A 20,224-nucleotide genomic window follows, 5' to 3' on the forward strand; every position below is an offset into this window, starting at 1 on the left:
AAGAAGGCCTCGCACTTTTAGGGGCCTCGCGGCCACCTAATTTGCCTGATGTATGTGACAGAATGTGAGGGAATGTCCCCAGTCAGTGTCCCCAAGCTGGCAGGGTGAGCAGGCCGGGCTGGTAAAGGATCGCCGTCTTTCGTACACAACGCTGCATGCTGCAAACTAATTGTAGAGGTGGAGGCGGAGCTGCCGGGCCACTGCTGAACCCGCCAAGAGGTAGGGGCAGACTGGGCCGGGGGCAGGGAGGACTCTGATGCCTCGTAAAAATTATTATTATTTTTTTCATAGCTTGAATTATTTTTCCCATTATGGGCGTGAGTGGGGCCTCATGTCTAAATTTTGCCTAAGGCCTCACAAAGCATAGAGCCACCTCTGGTGGGGGGCTGTCGGTCTGTCCCCCAGTAAAATCTCCCCTAGGTTAGTCTGATTTACCTGGGATAATTGTACTGGGGGACAGACTGACCTGGGGGAGAATATACTGGGAGACAGATTAAACTGTGAAGGATTATACTGGGGGACACATTGACCTGGGGATTATACTGGGGGACAGACTGACCTGGAGGGGATTATACTAGGGGACAGACTGACCTGGGGGAGATTATACTGGGGAACAGACTGACCTGGGGGAGAATATACTGGGAGACAGATTAAACTGTGGAGGATTATACTGGGGGACACATTGACCTGGGTGAGGGGGATTATACTGGGGGACAGACTGACCTGGAAGGAGATTATACAGGGGGACAGACTGACCTGGGGGAGAATATACTGGGAGACAGATTAAACTGTGGAGGATTATACTGGGGGACACATTGACCTGGGTGAGGGGGATTATACTGGGGGACAGACTGACCTGGAAGGAGATTATACAGGGGGACAGACTGACCTGGGGGAGAATATACTGGGAGACAGATTAAACTGTGGAGGATTATACTGGGGGACACATTGACCTGGGTGAGGGGGATTATACTAGGGGACAGACTGACCTGGAGGGAGATTATACTGGGGAACAGACTGACCCGGGGGGAGGGGGGTTATATTGTGGGTCAAGTTGACCTGGGGGGGGGGGGAATTATAGTGGGGACAGACTGATTTTACTAGTAGACAGATTGACCTTGGGTTGATTATACTGGGATACAGATTGACCATGGGGTGGGATTGTACTGTCATATTGACCTTGGGGGGGGGGGAGACTGTCAGTCTGTCCCCCTGTACAATTCCCCCTAGTTCAGTCTGGCTTACCTGGGAGAATTGTATTGGGGGACAGACTGACCTGGAGGGGAGCATTATACTGGGGGCAGACTGACCTTGGGGGGATTATACTGGAGGACAGATTGACCTGTAGGGGGAAAAGATTATACTGAGGGAAGGACAGACCCGACAGATTGTTTTATTCAACTACGCCCCTTAAGCTCCTCCCCATGTTAACACAATTGGCTACACCCACTGTTTGTCGTGGTGTGCATAGCAGGCTGTATTCTATCTGGTATTCTATCTGGTGTGCCCCAGGTCTTTTAAAATCCTAGCAACACCCCTGGCACAATGAAAACCAGGTCCACTCTTCACCATGGCATGCTAAGCACACCACATGTTTTATTTTATTTTTATATACAAAAATGTTGCCCAACATATGATCATACACACAGGTCCACTGATTTCATAACACATCCCAGTCAATACCAGATCCCCATTTAGGACAAGGATATAGGTGAAGGGAAGGGAATCTCTGGCTGGGCTATTTGGTCAGTGATGTCACCCTATTCCTGCCCCTTTGTTCACATGGTCAGGGATCCCTGGGCAAAAACTAAGGGCCAGATTCTCGTACAGCGGTGTATCTTTGCGGCGGCGTAACGTACCCGATTTACGTTAGGCCTCCGCAACTTAGACGGGCAAGTGCTGTATTCTCAAAGCACTTGCTCCGTAAGTTGCGTCGGCGTAGCGTAAATCGGCCGGCGTAAGCCCGCCTAATTCAAATTTGGAACAGGGGAGCGTGTTTTATGTAAATGTTCTGTGACCCGACGTGATTGACGTTTTTCACGAACGGCGGATGCGCCGTCCGTGGAAATCTCCCAGTGTGCATTGCTCCTAATACGCCGCAAGAACGTATTGGTTTTGACGTGAACGTAAATTGCGCCCAGCCCCATTCACGGACGAGTTACGCAAACGACGTAAAATTTTCAAATTTCGTTGCGGGAAAGACGGCCATACTTAACATTGGTACGCCGCACTTACGCCACCATATGGCAGGGGTAACTATACACCGGGAAAAGCCTAACGTAAACGGCGTAACTGTACTGCGTCGGCCGGGTGTACGTTTGTGAATTCGTGTATCTAGCTGATTTACATATTTTGACGCGTAAATCAGCGTACACGCCCCTAGCGGCCAGCGTAAATATGCAGTTATGATCCGACGGCGTAACAGACTTACGCCTGTTGGATCTAAGGGAAATCTATGTGTAACTGATTCTAAGAATCAGGCGCATAGATACGACGGCGCAACTCAGAGATACGCCGTCGTATCTCCTCTGAGAATCTGGCGCTAAATGGGGCCAGACAATGCCATTGGAAAGCTGTAAGGGCCGGTTCACAAAATAGAACTGCACAGCAATGCGTTCTGTGTTCCTGTGTAAATCCTGCACATTCCCCTCCATTTGAATAGGTGGAAAGTCACACCACAATGCACAAAAAGTAGTATATGCAAGAAAAATGCACTGCACCAAATCGCATGGTACTGCGGTACCATGTTTTTTTTAGTGCCCAACAACGCACTGCATTTGGGGTGCCGTTAACAATGTATTGGCACAGATCACAAAGTCAGTAGACATGTGCACACTGAAATATTTTGTTTTCGGAATTTTGCTTTTGTCCGAAAAATACATTTATTTAGTCACTCCCGAAATTCGTTTTTATTTATTTTTGTTTCGTTAACCACTAGCCGACCAGCCGCCGCTGTTTTACGGCGGCAGGTCGGCTCGGCTGCGCGAAATCACAGAATATAACGTGATTTCGCTTTTCAGCCACTAGGGGCGCGCCCGATCACCGCTGGGCACCCGCGATCGCTTGTTACAGAGCGAGAACCGGGAGCTGTGTGTGTGAACACACAGCTCCCGGTCCTGTCAGGGGGAGAAATGACTGATTTTCTGTTCATACAATGTATGAACAGCGATCTGTCATTTCCCTAAGTCAGTCCCACCCCCCCTTCAGTCAGAACACACCTAAGGAACATAATTAACCCCTTCCTCGCCCCCTAGTGTTAACCCCTTCCCTGCCAGTGACATTTTTACAGTAATCAATGCATTTTTATAGCACTGATAGCTATAAAAATGCCAATGGTTCCAAAAATGTGTCAAAAGTGTTCGATGTGTCCGCCATAAGGTCGCAGTACCGAAAAAAATTGCAGATCGCCGCCATTACTAGTAAAACATTTTTTTTATAAAAATGCCATAAAACTATCCCCTATTTTGTAGACTCTATGGGGCAGATTCACGTAGATCGTCGCAAAATTGTGCGGGCGTAACGTATCTCATTTACGTTACGCCTCCGCGACTTACATGGGCAAGTGCTGTATTCTCAAAGCACTTGCTCCGTAAGTTGCAGGGGCGTAGCGTAAATCACCCGGCGGAATTCAAATTCAGCGGGTAGGGAGCGTGTATCCTTTAAATGAAGCGCGTCCCCACGCCGAACGAACTGCGCATGCGCCGTCCGTAAAATATCCCAGTGTGCATTGCTCCAAATGACGTCGCAAGTACGTCATTGGTTTCGACGTGAACGTAAATGACGTCCAGCCCCATTCACGGACGACTTACGCAAACGACTTAACTTTTTTAAATTTCGACGCGGGAACGACGGCCATACTTAACATTGGCTGCGCCTCATATAACAGGGGCAACATTATGCCGGGAAAAGCCTAACGTAAATGTCGTAACTTTACTGCGTCGGCCGCGCGTACGTTCGGGAATTCGCGTATCTAGCTAATTTGCATACTCAACACGGATTTCGACGGAAGCGCCACCTAGCGGGCCAAAAAAAAAATGCACTTAAGATCCGACGGCGTAAGAGACTTACGCCTGTCGGATATAATAGATATCTATGCGTAACTGATTCTAAGAATCAGTCGCATAGATACGATGGCTCAACGCAGAGATACAACGGCGTATCTGAAGATACGCCATCGAATCTAGGTTGAGAATCTGGGCCTATAACTTTTGCGCAAACCAATGAATTTACGCTTATTGCGGATTTTTTTTTTTTTCGAAAAAAATGTAGAAGAATACGTATCGTCCTAAACTGAGGAAAAAAAAACGTTTTTTTATATATTTTTGGGGGATATTTTTTTCAGCAAAAAGTAAAAAATATTAATTTTTTTTTCCAAAATTGTGGCTCTATTTTTATTTATAGAGCAAAAAATAAAAACCGCAGAGGTGATCAAATACCACCAAAAGAAAGCTCTACTGTGTGGGAAAAAAAAGGACACCAATTTTGTTTGGGAGCCACGTCGCACGACCGCGCAATTGTCAGTTAAAGCGACGCAGTGCCGAATCGCAAAGTGGCCCGGTCATTGACCAGCAATATGGTCCAGGGCTGAAGTGGTTAAAAAATGAATTTGTCCAAAAATCCAAATTAATTAAGGTGGAATCTGTCATTGAAGGCTTATGGCATCAGTCGAATGTTCTAAAAAGATTCGACGAAGCATCTAAACTGTACGACGCCACAATCGTACATTTCCGGTCCAATGCTCCGCCCACAAGCTATAGAAGAACTCTAATGTTGTATGACACTAGCAATAATTATATTTATTAATTATTATTACTAGTCAACCAACATTAGAATTCTTCTATAGCCTATGGGCCGAGCAATTTCACCATAAATGACAGCTCATGGCGATCGTATGTGTTTAGCTGCTTTGTCAAATCTTCATGTCTCTATAATGTCGAATCTTTTCTCTCTATGTCGACTCTTCATGTCTCTATAATGTCAATTTTTTTTCTCTCTATGTCGACTCTTCATGTCTCTATAATGTTGAATCTTTTCTCTCTATGTCGACTCTTCATGTCTCTATAATGTTGAATCTTTTCTCTCTATGTCAAATCTTTTCTCTCTGACTAATCTTTTCTCTCTATGTCGACCCTTCATGTCTCTATAATGTCGAATCTTTTCTCTCTGACTAATCTTTTCTCTCTATGTCAAATATTCATGTCTCTATAATGTTGAATCTTTTCTCTCTATGTCAAATCTTTTCTCTCTGACTAATCTTTTCTCTCTATGTCGACCCTTCATGTCTCTATACTGTCGAATCTTTTCTCTCTATGTCAAATCTTCATTTCTCTATAATGTTGAATCTTTTCTCTCTATGTCGAATCTTTTCTATGTCGACTCTTCATGTCTCTATAATGTCAATTTTTTTTCTCTCTATGTCGACTCTTCATGTCTCTATAATGTTGAATCTTTTCTCTCTATGTCAAATCTTTTCTCTCTATGTCGAATCTTCATGTCTCTATAATGTCGAATCTTTTCTCTCTATGTCGACTCTTCATGTCTCTATAATGTCGAATCTTTTCTCTCTATGTCGAATCTTCATGTCTCTATAATGTCGAATCTTTTCTCTCTGACTAATCTTTTCTCTCTATGTCAAATATTCATGTCTCTATAATGTTGAATCTTGTCTCTCTATGTCGAATCTTCATGTCTCTATAATGTCGAATCTTCATGTCTCTATAATGTCGAATCTTTTCTCTCTATGACAAATCTTTTCTCTCTATGTTGAATCTTCATGTCTCTATAATGTCGAATCTTTTCTCTCTATGTCAAATCTTCATGTCTCTATAATGTTGAATCTTTTCTCTCTATGTTGAATCTTCATGTCTCTATAATGTCGAATCTTTTCTCTCTATGTCAAATCTTCATGTCTCTATAATGTCGAATCTTTTCTCTCTATGTCGACTCTTCATGTCTCTATAATGTTGAACCTTTTCTCTCTATGTCGAATCTTCATGTCTCTATAATGTCTAATCTTTTCTCTCTATGACAAATCTTTTCTCTCTATGACAAATCTTTTCTCTCTATGTTGAATCTCCATGTCTCTAAAATGTCGAATCTTTTCTCTCTATGTCAAATCTTCATGTCTCTATAATGTCAAATCTTCATGTCTCTATAATGTCGAATCTTTTCTCTCTATGACGAATCTTTTCTCTCTATGGCAAATCTTCATGTCTCTAAAATGTCAAATCTTTTCTCTCTATGTCGAATGATCTCGGACTAATAGAGTTAAGGTTAGGCACATTTGACCGCAGGCTCGATAGACACAGATTGCTATTGTCACCGTCATGTCGAATCTTCTATCTATAACGAACTGTTGTCGCAACGAAACGAAAATAAAGCATTTTTTATGTCGGATCTTTCTGATTTCGGATTCTGAACATTAGTTATCGTTTGTTAAAACGGAAGCAAAAATTCAAGCGAAAATGCATTCGGACGAAAACGAATGCACGTGTCTAAAAGTCAGTTTTGAATGTGGTGCAAGAACGCACCTTTCTGGCACCCTGTTCTCGTGTGCCCCGTCCCTCAAAGATAGTAACCGTAGAAATGTAGTTCCAGTATACAATGTTTGACTTCCACTAAAGGGGCCTGATGTCTTCCTTTCAGACAAACACTGGAACAAACAAAGTTCAGTCCAGACATAACCACAAGGTCATCCCTACTCCCCACCAAATTATATATTTTTTTAAAAAATTTCCCATTTGCTTGAAAATCCCTTGCATATTATATTAGAAATGGCCTAGAATTATTTTTTTTTTTTTAACTCAGCTCTTGTTGACACCCAAACTTCAGTAAAATTCACCGAACCCGTCTCAAACCAAACCTGTTCAGTGCATTCCTACTCATTTTATCATGTCTCAGTCTCTCTAGCTTGTATTTGTACTGACAATATCTATACCCATTTAGAGCACGGAAGATCACGTATGTGTTCATTAATTATTTACCTATAGAACACAGTTTTAAAAAAGGAACAGTAAGTTACTTATTTGTCCTAAACCCAGTGCAAAGCATGGCTCAGACACATACATTGGAGATGGTGTGATCATGGTTTAGTAAAGTTCAAATCCTGCTAAAAATAATCACACATTACTGTATAGTAAGTAATGCCTTGTACAAACGATCGGAATTTCCGTCTGGATAAACTCTGAGGCCTCGTACACACGACAGAGTTTCTCGGCAGAATTCGGCGAGAAACTCGGTCAGAGCCTGATTCTGCCGAGAAACTCTGTCGCGTGTACACTTTCAGCCCGATGGAGCCGCCGAGGAACTCGTCGAGAAAATAGAGAACATGTTCTCTATTTTCTCGTTGTTCTATGGGAGCTCTCGGCCCGCCGAGCTCCTCGGCGGCTTCAGGGCTGAACTCGCCGAGGAACTCGACGTGTTTGGCACGTCGAGTTCCTCGGCCGTGTGTACGAGGCCTGACAGATTGCATACACACTGTCACATCAAATTCCGACCGTCAAGAACGCGGTGACGTACAACACCACGACGAGCCGAGAAAAATTAAGTTCAATGTTTCCGAGCATCAACTTGCGCCGACTTGATTCTGAGAATGCATGTTTTTTTCTCCATCGGAGTTCCATACAGACGAACGGAATTTCTGATAGAACATGTTCTTTTTATAAGTCCGTCAGAATTTCCGAAGGAAAAACTCAGATGGGGCACACACACGGTCGTAATATCAGATGAAAAAACTCTGCCTGACTTTTTTCATCGGAAGTTCCGATCGCGTGTACAAGGCATAAGAGTATGCCCTGACCATGTTTTCAGCTCCGTACAACCTCATTATTTTCTCATTTACACTTTACTACAGTATATGACAAGTATAATAAATATATTACTTACATTTTCATTACAGAATTCAATATGAGAGACTTTAGATGGGAACATTCTTCTGGTGACAGGTTAGCTTTTGTTTTCTTTGACCTTTTTAAAGGAATATTAAAAACTTGTCAATAAAATTATATTCTTCATTCCTTTAACTCTTCTTCACCGATCTCCCTGCCTCCCTTTCCCCTCTCCTGTTCGCTTTCTACTTCCATTCATTTCTCTCTTCTTCAAAGTATCTCCTCTCCTCTCTTCTCTTCTCTCTTCTCTCCTCTCATCATTCCTCTCCAGTTCTCTCTCTCCTTCTATTCTTTTTATTTTCTCCTCAACCCTCCTCTCTCTTTTCTCACCTCTATTATCTGCTTTTGCCCTTCTCACTTTCCTTTCTCCTCTACTCTTTCCTCCTCTGCCACTGTTCCCGCTGCTCTCCCTTTGCCTATTTTTTTTGTAATTATTTCTCCTCTCCTATTCTCTATCCTCTGGTCTTCCCTGTCATGCCCTTGCCCTCTTCTCTCTTGTCCTTTTCCTTCTCTCGTCTTATCTCCCCTCTCCTCCCTCCCATGCCTTTTCCACATGCCTCCTTTGTTCTTCCCTTTCCTCTCTTCTATACTTTCTTTCTTCTCTTATCTCTTTTGTTCTCCCCTTTTCTCTCTTCTATGCTTTTTCTTCTCTTGTCTCTTTTCACCTCCTCTTTCCTCTCTTCTATACTTTCTTTCTTCTCTTGTCTCATTTGTTCGTCCCTTTTCTCTCTTCTATACTTTCTTTCTTCTCTTGTCTCCTTTGTTCTCCCCTTTCCTCTCTTTTATACTTTCTTTCTTCTCTTGTCTCCTTTCACCTCCCCTTTCCTCTCTTCTATACTTTCTTTCTTCTCTTGTCTCTTGTGTTCGTCCCTTTTCTCTCTTCTATACTTTCTTTCTTCTCTTGTCTCCTTTGTTCTTCCCTTTCTACTGTCCTTGCCTCTTCTTTTTGCTTCTCTTCGCTTCTCTTCCCTTTGCTTCTCCTCTCTTCTTTCCTTGTCTTGCTCCTTTGTCTTTTACTCTTTACTCTCTTTTATCATCTGATTTTTTTTCTCTTCTATCCACTTTTCTTCTCTCCTCGCCTTTCCACCCTTCCTTCTATTCTTCTTTCCATTCTTCCTTCCTTCCCCTCTTATATCCTCCCATCCTCAGCATTATAACTGCAGAGACTTACCAGTGGTCTCCAGCTCCATGCTGGGTGTGAAGATTCTGGTAGGAGAGGTAACATGCAAGCCCGGCACAGAGGATGAAGAGGACCTTCCAATGTCTCACCATTATAGGATATGAGATAACAGTGATAGAGCAGCAGGTTGGGATCCTGATGCAGTGACTTCCCTGTACAGGTGATTGTGACATAGCCTGGAAGGTGTGTCTGCTCTCCTGTCACAGGTGATCATTCAACATCCTCTGTAAACTGTGACAGTTATTTCTCTCACCTTGTGAACTCTGAATATTCCAGAGAAAAAAGTCATGCAGGTGTAGCGCCTGGCTATTTTCAGAGCCGGTGCTATTCTGAATTTAGGGGGAGTTCAGCGAGGTAGTTTTCTCTGAACCTGTTATTTGCAAAATTTGGGGTCTCTGCTCCAGCTTGGCTGTACTGTGTGCTATCCTTTTGTCCGGGGACCCCAGCAGTGGGGTCAAGTGTGTTTGAGTATCACTTCTCAGCAGCCTATCAGGAGGTTGGTCCGCCTCGCTGTGCATGCTGGGGAGGGGTATTTAAGGGGCAGACGCCATTAGTTGGGATGCTGTGTTCCCGCCCTTGAGCTGGGCAGTTGTCCCACCCCCCTGTGTGTGGCCCTCCTGGCCAGGGTGCGTGCGTGTGTGTTCCTGGCTCCAGGACCACGTTGGTCCGGAGCGCATTCATCTGTTTGATGGGTCCAGTGAGTCGACTGGATCCCTAAATTTGCCAAATGGTCCTGGGCTGTCTGTCCAATGGGAGGAAGCCGCCTGATGAGGAACCTGTCCGGGGGATACCGAGCACAAGGCTGGTGTTTCAGAGGAGGCCTGTCCATTCGTCAGAGGACAACTTTGGTTCTGAGAGGCTGGATATCAGTTGCTGATTTGATCAAAGCTACTGTAAGTGAAGGAGAACCGGGTGCTGAATCCAGTTACGAGGGATTTTGGACCAAAATTGTCTCCAATCTTCAGGAGGGTCTGTGGCAGAGACTTAATCCTATTCATTCGAATGACACTCTGTCTGCCAGGCTGGTGAGAGAGGCCTGTCCAGATGCACTATACCCACTCTGGCTGGAGTGGCGACGTAAAGCTGTCGTAGGAAGCAGGACTGTTTCCATACCCAGTTACACCTGAATTTGTGGTTTCCTATTTCGCTATCCCTTCACCTTTCCACTGTTTATTGTTTTTACCCGGCTGGGTAATAAAAGCACAGATAAGACATCTGTTGTGTGGACATTGACTTTACTACAGCTTTCATTCAATACCCTAGACAATGGAGATACAGAGGTAACATGCCACCCAAAACAAACCAGCAGCTCCTTCGGGGGTAGTGCTACACAGGTTTCAGGGTTGTCTTATGAAAATCCACAAGTGGTCTTCCAGGTAGAGAATATTGTTCAAAATTCCGACTTTAATATACAAGTCTTCCTCTTACCAGGATCCTTCATACATCTTACACCTAGTTTTCACATACCATTCCGACAATATTTACCTCTATACAGCGTCATACAGATTAGAGTTGGGGCGAAAAGTTCTAGCAGAGCAAAAGTTTTGTCCAGACATTGCCTGTTTGCCCGTTCGGCAAACACCCGAATTTGGGGGGCCTCTCGGTGGGATGTTTGCCCGCCAAGCACTCCACAATGCACTTTGCACTGCTGTTGTTAAAGAGCGGGGAAGGAACCCGGCTGCTGCATCCTTAAAGTGGAGGTTCACCCGAAACTTAATTTTTAACCTTAGATTGAGGCTCATTTTGTCAAGGGGAATCGGGTAGTTTTTTTTAAAATAGAAGCAGTACTTACCGTTTTAGAGAGCGATCTTCTCCGCTGCTTCTGGGTATGGGCTGCGGGACTGGGCGTTCCTATTTGATTGACAGGCTTCCGATGGTCGCATACATCGCGTCACGTATAGAGCCGCACCGACGTTCGGCTTCTTTTGGCTACTCGTGACGCGATGTATGCGACCGTCGGAAGCCTGTCGGAAGCCTGTCAATCAAATAGGAACGCCCAGTCCCAAAGACCATACCCGGAAGCGGCGGAGAAGATCTATCTCTAAAACGGTAAGTACTGCTTCGATTTTAAAAAAAACTACCCGATTCCCCTTGACAAAATGAGCATCAATCTAATGTTAAAAAAAAAAATTCGGATGAACTCCCGCTTTAACAACGGATGAATCATCAGCTATCAACAGGCTTCCCTGCTGAAAAAAACATTACCGGCAGTAGAAAAAAGTGAGAAAAAACAACGTGGGGGAACCCCAATCTATGCCAAGACCTTCGGGTCTGATATATAATTTAAGGAGAAACTCTTGCCAAAATTAAAAAAAAGATTATCCCTTATCCGAGCATGCGGTCTGGCAGGTCAGGAAAGAGGGGGAAGAGTGAGCGCCCCCACCCCCTCCTGAATCATACCAGAACACATGTCCTTAACATGGGGAAGTGCATTGGGGCAGAGGGGGCTCTACCCCCCCACCCAAAGCACCTTGTCCTCATAATGATTGTCGGTGGTTGTGGGGGTCTGCGGGCAGGGGGCTTGTCGGAATCTGGATCCTGACCCCCCCCCCCCCACCCATGTGAATGAGTATGCTGTTTACATATGTGGGTGCGACTTAAGTATGCAATCGCTTCTGTGTGCAAGCACACGGGGACAGGGGGCTTTCATTTTTTTTTTTTTTACACATCTCTTTACATTTTTATTTTCATCGCTTTCATTCATATTACAAGGAATGTAAACATTGTAATAGCAATAGGGCATGACAGGTCCTCTATATAGAAAGATGTGGGGTCTATAAGACCCCATATCTCTCCTCTAGCCAGGAAAGTCTGAGATAAAAAAAAGCAATCTCAGGCTGTACCGGTTAAAAAAACGGCAGTGTTTACATCTTCCTAGGCTGGACGTGACATCATAATGTTGCGCCCGGCTTTCAAAGGTCATAGAGATTTCTGGGGACCATCTGGTTCTGTGGTATTCTCTATGGTAAATGGGCACCACCGGCTGTTTCATTCTCCGGTTTGCACAGATGAGCTGGTAGAAGCAAAGGAGGGCGGCGAAAGGAGGGGGCTCATCCTATCCCACCTCCTGTAAAAACAATCAAGCGGCTGAACAGCCACTTTGATTGTTTTTATATGACAGGAAATTGCCAGCAGAAAATAATGATATCTGAATGATGTCTGTAGCTGCAGGCATCATTCAGATTTAACCATTTAAAGTCCAGGATGTCATATGACGTCCACCTAAGGAGAAATGGGCTTCCAGATTCTGATAAGCCCCCTGCCCACAAACCCCCACAACCACTGCATAGGGTTGCCGGGAAGAGGCCCTTGTCCCCATAAACAGTAGAGCCCCCCACCCCAAAGCAACCCAGAGGTTGAGGGCATGTGGCCTGGTATGGTTAAGGGGAGGTCACTCGCTCCCCCCCCCTTTTCCTGACCTGTTGGGTTGCTTGTTCGGATAAGGGTCAGGTATGGATTTAGGGGACCCCATTCCATTTTTTTTTGGTGTGGGGTTTCTCTTAAAATCCATACCAGACCCAAAGGGCCTGTTATAGACTGGTGGGGAGACCCCCACCCAATTATTTTTTTTATCTTTTTGTACTGCTGGCAATGGTATTGTATTGGCAGAAATTTTAATGTCATTTGTTTTTCTTTATAAATGTTCGTTTTACTGCAGCAGGTGCTATACATGGTACAGATACATTGTACCCCTACCATTTAACAAAGAAAACGTGTGAAAATGTTAAAAATGACAGAAGATGGTTTGGGACATGCCCTTTATTAAAAAAATAAAAATAAAAAATAAATTCCAGCGATGTAATCCAGTCTCTCGATGTTCAGCGATATAATCCCATCTCCCCATGTCCAGCGATGATCCATTCTCTAGCGATGCTTCAGTCTTGACTCAGTTTCCACTTTTTTGTGTGAAATGGTAGGGGTACAATGTAACCCTTACCAATTCACATAGGGGGGGCCGGGATCTGGGAGTCCCCTTTGTTAAAGGGGGCTTCCAGATTCCGATAAGCCCTCCACCCGCAGACCCCCACAACCACCGGGCAAGGACATCCTCCCCATGTTGAGGGCATATGGCCTGGTACAGGCCTCTGGGGGCCCCCCTGCTAAAGGGGGCTTTTAGATTCTGATAAGCCCCCTGCCCACAGACCCCCACAGCCAAAGCCCAGTGTGGTGGAAAAGAGGCCCTTGTATTTATGGGGACAAGGTGCCTTGGGGTTTGGGTGGGGGCACCCCTCTATGTTGAGGGCATGTGGCCCAGGGTTGTCAGGAAGAGGCTCTTGTCCCCATCAACATGGAGACAAGGTGCTTTTCCCCAAAACACCCCCCCACCCAGGTTGAGGGCATGTGGCCTGGTATGGCTCAGGAACTCCCCTTTCCTGACCTGCCAGGCTGCATGCTCGGATAAGGGTCTGGTATGGATTTTGGGGGGGACCCCACACCCATTTTTTTTTTAATTTCCTTTTCTTTTTTTACTGACACTTTTTTTTATTCAGCTGTCAGCTGGGAAACCAGTTGACAGCTGATAACTCATCTGGTCCTGGGCCCCGCTCCTTAACACTGTGCCCTGATTGGGCAAGGCTTTGCCTTGCCCAATCAGGGCATACAGTAGAATGCACTGTGCAGCGCTCAGTGCATTGCAGGGTGCTCATTGGGGCGAACACCCTGCAAGGTGTCCGGCGAATGGCGGAACAGGCAAATGTTTGGCCCATGCTTGAGCCGAACCATTCACCAATCCCTAATAAGTACCTGTAATAAATAAGGAATGTTCAGCATTATTGTCTGCATGACAGATCTGCTTTAAACTGATCACATTTACACAAATGTTACACATTTTGCAAAAAGTTTTTCTTTAATATCATTCAAAATATTTTGTGCATACAATACATACAAGTGGGGATTTTTAAATAGTTTTTTTAGGTCATTTAAAGATCAGCTGACTTTGGGAAGATTCAATAAATAATCTGTCCTTCAAGATACAAAAATATATTATTGACGGCAAGTAACAGGGGAAGATGAAAATCCAAACTTTTTCAAGTTTTTGGAAACCAGTCATTGCCAAGAAATTCCTGTAGTGCACAAGGCAAACGCAGTCCGCTTGGTATATGGGCTGTTCAAGGTGCAAACAATGGATAGCATGGCTTTAAAGGCACCCATATTAGAAAACGTAATACATTCTATAACTACTTTGAGAGCTGATGATGGATACAATAAGCAATTACCCTAACATTGCGATTGACAATGTCCTTCAGTCACTTGCGATCATTGAGTTAAAAAAACATTCATGGAACATTCTATGACTATGCGAAAATTGCCCCATTTATGGCCAGTCTTTCTGAGTTCTCATGATTTAGTATGAATTCAGTTTGTAGATTGTTATAATAGGTCATATGGTGAACAAATTATATATAAAAAAAATAATAATAAATAATTCCATACACCTTTAGATGGCTTCCAGATCCTGTTCTGCTTAATTTTTCAAATACCAACTTTTGTTCTCAAAAGCAAGCTTGGGTCAGCCCCCCCCCACCCTCTGGTTCTTGTGCATTGGGCTGGCCCTACATTATGATATTCTCTTTCTTCAACCATGGGTTGGAGGAACAGAATGAAGGCCTCTTGAGCCCCTTAGGCCTCGTACACACGATAGGTTAACCAGAGGACAACGGTCTGAAGGACCGTTTTCATCGGTCAAAACCGATCCTGTGTGGGCCCCATAGGTTATTTAACCATAGGTTAAAAAAAAGCCAACTTGCTTTAAAATTAACCTATGGATTCCTAACCGATAGGTCAAAACCGATCGTTAGTAGGCACGACCATCGGTTAAAAACCCACGCATGCTCAGAATCAAGTCGACGCATGCTTGGAAGCATTGAACTTCGTTTTTTTCAGCACGTCGTTGTGTTTTACGTCACCGCATTCTGACACGATCGGTTATTTAACCTATGGTGTGTAGGTGTGACGGACCATCAGTCAGCTTCATCGGTTAACCTATGACAACGGTCATTCAGACCGTTGTCCTCTGGTTAACCTGTCGTGTGTACGAGGCTTTAGGGAAAGAGAGCCTTGACTGATTGGGGCAAGCTACAGAATAAGGTGGCTCCAAGGATTGATTGCTAGGGGGAATGGGCTGGGCCTGAGCTCTGAAAAAGTATTGCCCCAGGGAATTCTGGGTCTTTTAAGTAACATGGCTGGAAGAGCTGCCCACCCTCCCGACCCTTTTTCTATGGTATGTCACAGCTTGCTATGGTTTCTTGACCTTGCCAGCATAAAATGGCTGTGCCCTTGATGGAAGTAGGCGGCCTGTCCAGCACTTATGGTAAAGACAGGCCCCCTCCCCCTTTTGGAATTGTGTGCTCACAGTACAACTGTGACTGGCACTGGTTGAAAAGTGTTCACATGTTATGTTTGGATTTAATAAAGCTGTGGCCTTGCCCTTTCCAACCTAAGAGCCTGTTCACACTAGGGCGGCACGACTTCGGGGGCGACCCGGCAAGGCGTCCTGAAGACGACTTCAGAGGCGACTTGCAAAATGACTTCTGTATAGAAGTCAATGCAAGTCGCCCCGAGTCGCCCCCAAAGTCGTACAAGAACCTTTTTCTAAGTCGGAGTGACTTGCGTCGCTCCTATTATAACGGTTCTATTGAATAGAATGGGACGCGACTTGTCAGGCGGCTGAGTAGCCTGACGAGTCGCCCCAGTGGGAACCGGCTCTAATGGTTGTAAGTGTGTTTATTTAACGGGGTGAAGGGGCAAGGGTGAAGGTTTTTCTATACATCTATGTTACAGTAATTGTACCTGGGCTCATTGCGCCTCAGCAGTCAAGTGCTAGATTCCCTCATCAACATAGTTGGTGTTGATAGAGGAATCCTTCCTGCTGCAATATTGTATTCTGACAGCGGGAGGTTGCCACGCCAACAAAATACAATGATCACTGCTGCTGGCTCTACCCAGGGCAGTGATCGTATGAAAAAAAAATGACAGCCTGGTTGTACTGAAGCCGATTGATAGATCAACTTCAGTACAACCAACCTGCCCATATGATATTATCTGTCACTCTGGCAGATGATGTGGGTTCACCTGAGATGCAGAGTCTCGTGCCCCGTACATACGATTGGTTTTCTTGTTGGAAGTCTTTTTGGAACGGAAAAACTGCTGAAAAAAGATAGAGAGCAGGTTCTCAATTTTCCCGTCAGGAATAAAACTGATCGAAATTTCCGATCGTGTGCACAAATCCTGACGCGCTTAATTCCGACGCATGCTCTGCAACAAATCGACGCACGATCGCAAGCATAGAACTTAATTTTCTCAGCTCGTCGTAGACTTTTACATCACCGCGTTCTTGGCAGTCAAAAGGTCACCAAACTTTTGTGTGAACGTGTGTATGCAAAGCAGGCTTGAGAAAAATCCCGTCGGAAAAAAAACATCCAACTTTTTTTCCGATGGGAAAACCGATCGTGTGTACAGGGCATAAGTACTAACTGGTGTTCACCAGAACTCCTGATGGTGGAGATGGGTTTTGTTGCATGTGCTAGTACTAACTCGCGGTCCTCAGGATCGCCAGGGTCCGGGGTCTAGTGGCAGATATAGGAGGTAGGGGTAAGCAGAAGCGTAGTCAGTAAACAAGCCGAAGGTCAGTAACAAATGATTACAGGTTGGGATCAAACAGAAGCGTAGTCGAGGAACAAGCCAAGGGTCGTTAACGAGTGATAGCAAAGATACAGATGGCAGCAGGACCGACAAGAGGGAGATATTGGCTGGAGGGAGCACAATAATCTGGCGAACAGGAAGTGCAAAGGCAGGGCTTTAATATGAAGTTCATGGGAGGCACAAAGGCCCGGAGTCACAAAGGAGTTATGACGGCGTATCTCCAGATACGCCGTCGTAACTCTGAGTGCGGGCCGTCGCAACTCGGCGCCTGATTCATAAAATCAGATACGCCTCACAGTTGCCTAGATACGAGCGGCGTAAGTCTCCTACGCCGTCGTATATTAGGGTGCATATTTACGCTGGCCGCTTCCGTATATTTCCGCGTTGAATATGCTAATTAGGTAGATATGCCGATTCACGAACATACGCGCGGCCGGCGTATCAAGATACATCGTTTACGTAAGGCGTCGGACCGGTATAAAGTTTCCCCTCATAAAGCAGGGGTAAGTCATGTTAGGTATGGATGTCGGAAACGTACAAACAGCGCCATATTTTACGTCGTTTGCGTAAGTCGTACGTGAATGGGGCTGTGCGTAGGTTACGTTCACGTCGACTAAGCATTGAGCGGACGTAATTTACTTTGAAAATTCAACGTGATACTGAGCATGTGCGCGCATACGCTGTTCATTCAAAGCGTCATTTACGTGGGGTCATGATTAGTTTGCATAAAACACGCCCACCTCTTCCTCATTTGATTTAGGCGCGCTTACGCCGGCACATTTACGCTACACCGCCATAACTTTGGACGCAAGTGCTTTGTGAATACTGCACTCGCCTCTCTAAGTTGCGGCGGCGTAGCGTAAATACGATACGCTACGCCCGCTTAAATTTACGCCGCCCTACGTGAATCTGGGCCAAAGAGTTCAAGGTTCAAGACAAACAAGGTTCAATGCAGGATCATTCAAGGAATTGTTTGAGGATCTGTCCAGCATTCAAGGTTGTTCAGCAAGAAGAGACATCAACAGACACAACAGAGTTTGCAGGATAATGCCTCGTACACACAACCGTTTTTTAATGTCATGGAAAAAAACGATTTTTTTTTCCTCAACGTGATTCCTCTCAAGCCTGCCTTGCATACACATGATCGTGAAAAAAAAATTGTTACGTGCAACATGTACGACAGCAGTGTAAAAGAAAAGTTCCATTCGATTGGTGCCACCCTTTGGACGTATTATGCAAATTTCCCTTCTCACAACTTGCTTCTGAGCATGCACGTTTTTTTTCCCCCTGTCGTTAAAGCCTACACACGACCGTTTGTAACGACGTGAAAAACGACGAGAAAAAATAGAGCAGGTTCTAAATTTTTAATGCCCATTTTTCACGAAAAATGCTCTGGAGCCCACACACGATCGTTTTTAATGACCAGTTAAAAAAAATTGAATTTTTTCTCGTCATGAAAAAACGATCGTGTGTACGCGGCATTAGATCTGGGCCATGACACAGCAGGTTCCTGCTGAACCGGAATGAATTTTGTTCCATCTATTGCCAGGTTTAGCACGGATCCATAAGAGTTGTAGAAGATTGATGAGAATCAGGAGGTGGAATGGGGAGACTTCAGGAACAGAAGTTGGAGATCACTTGATATCATCAAATTCTATTTAAAGGGGTTGTAAAGGTAAAAAAAAAAATCCCCTAAATAGCTTCCTTTACCTTAGTGCAGTCCTCCTTCACTTTCCTCATCCTTCCATTTTCCTTTTAAATGTCCTTATTTCCTCTGAGAAATCCTCACTTCCTGTTCTTCTGTCTGTAACTCCACACAGTAATGCGAGGCTTTCTCCCTGGTGTGGAGAAAGCCTCTTGAGGGGGGAGGGGGCGAGCAGGAGTGTCAAAACACTTTCTACTTTGCAGATAGAGAAAGGAGCTGTGTGTTAGTGGGCATCCTGACACTCCTGCTCGCCCCCTCCCCCCCTCAAGAGGCTTTCTCCACACCAGGGAGAAAGCCTCGCATTACTGTGTGTAGTTACAGACAGAAGAACAGGAAGTGAGGTTTTCTCAGAAGAAATAAGGACATTTAAAAGCAAAATGGAAGGATGAGGAAAGTGAAGGAGGACTGCACTAAGGTAAAGGAAGCTATTTAGGGAAACTTTTTTTACCTTTACAACCCCTTTAAAGTTCCTCCTTACTTGTCAGGTAAGGATATTTCCTTCATTTAATGGTTCCACCATTTAAACCCGTGCAAATCCTTATACAGTCTTGTGTATTTTCAATATTTCCGCTGTCCAATGGATGGGTTACACCTTTCTTGGGTTTGATGTACTACACAGAACATTTAGCAATGTCCCAGGTTCAGACGTAGAGAACCTTTAACGTGCATTTGTAGGTACTGATAAAATTCCTCAGGCATTGCGTGGATGCCAGGTTTCGGTGGAACGTTGTCATAATAGTGATGAAGGATTGGAACGCCATTCAGGTCTTTGGGAAAAGGCCAAAAGCCGTAGAGAGTGACTTCATCGCAAACCTCCATTGCCATGCTCATCACCATAAGTCCAGAAGAAAAACGAACAAACTTGAGTCCCACGCTTTTCCAGTGAGCGGTCAGGTTCTTGAGATAGTCCGGGTTGAAGAAAACAACCTTGCTCTTCAAGTCAAACTCGTCGGCGGTGTAGAGCGCCCGAAGGGAAACCTCTGTGTTCGCTGAATAAGAGAACGCAGGCAGGAGGATCAGAGGAGAGCCGTACTCCTGCACCATCCTAATAAATGGTTTCCTCTGCTCTGTGAGACTGCTGAACCTAGTGAAGGAAATACAATTGAAGTTAATCTGCTGGATTCACGTAGGGCGGCGTTTTGAGGCGGCGTAGCGTATCGTATTTACACTACGCCGCCGTAAGTCAGAGAGGCAAGTGCTGTATTCACAAAGCACTTGCCTCCTAAGTTACGGCGGCGTAGCGTAAATGGGCCGGCCTTAGCACGCCTAATTCAAACGAGGAAAAGGGGGGCGTGTTTTATGTAAATGATACGTGACCTGAGGTGATTGACGTTTTTAACGAGCGGCGCATGCGCTGTCCGTGGACATATCGCAGTGTGCATTGCTCCAAAGTACGCCGCAAGGACGTATTGGTTTCGATGTGAACGTAAATTACGGCCAGCCCCATTCACGGACGACTTACGCAAACGACGTAAATTTTTCAAAATTTGATGCGGGAACATTGTCCATACTTAACATTGGCTAGGCCAGCTATTTGGTATGTTTACTGCGACGGGCAAGCGTACGTTCGTGAATCGGCGTATCTCACTGATTTACGCATTCTAGGTGTAAATTAGCGTTCACGCCCCTAGCGGCCGGCGGAAACTAGACAGCTAAGATACGACGGTGCAGGCGGTCGTATCTTAGCTACATTTAAGTGTATCTCAATTTGAGCATACACTTAAATGTACGACGGCTTGGATTCCGAGTTACGACGGCGTATCTACTGATACGCCGGCTTAACTCTTTGTGAATCTAGCTATATATAAACTC

The 20,224-nt window shown here is 45.0% G+C and overlaps 2 protein-coding genes across 4 annotated transcripts in view; both read right to left on the reverse strand.

Moving 5' to 3' along the window:
- Positions 1-9,485, reverse strand: part of LOC120933632 (alpha-N-acetylneuraminide alpha-2,8-sialyltransferase-like) — a 79,923-nt gene extending 70,438 nt beyond the window's left edge. The window contains exons 1-2 of the mRNA XM_040346942.1: positions 9,058-9,485; positions 7,885-7,965 (exon numbers count right to left, since the gene is read on the reverse strand). Of these exons, the coding sequence (XP_040202876.1) occupies positions 7,885-7,965; positions 9,058-9,239 (263 nt within the window). The 5' untranslated portion in view covers positions 9,240-9,485. The remainder of the gene's footprint in view (positions 1-7,884; positions 7,966-9,057) is intronic.
- A 9,367-nt stretch (positions 9,486-18,852) lies between these two features.
- LOC120933634 (alpha-2,8-sialyltransferase 8E-like) overlaps positions 18,853-20,224 on the reverse strand; it is a 135,523-nt gene continuing 134,151 nt past the window's right edge. For all 3 annotated transcript variants that reach the window (XM_040346944.1, XM_040346945.1, XM_040346943.1), the window contains exon 8: positions 18,853-19,496. In XM_040346944.1, coding sequence (XP_040202878.1) covers positions 19,037-19,496 — 460 coding nt within the window. In that variant the 3' untranslated portion in view covers positions 18,853-19,036. The remainder of the gene's footprint in view (positions 19,497-20,224) is intronic.

This window comes from Rana temporaria, chromosome 3 (assembly GCF_905171775.1).
Source record: "Rana temporaria chromosome 3, aRanTem1.1, whole genome shotgun sequence".
NCBI lineage: Eukaryota > Metazoa > Chordata > Amphibia > Anura > Ranidae > Rana > Rana temporaria.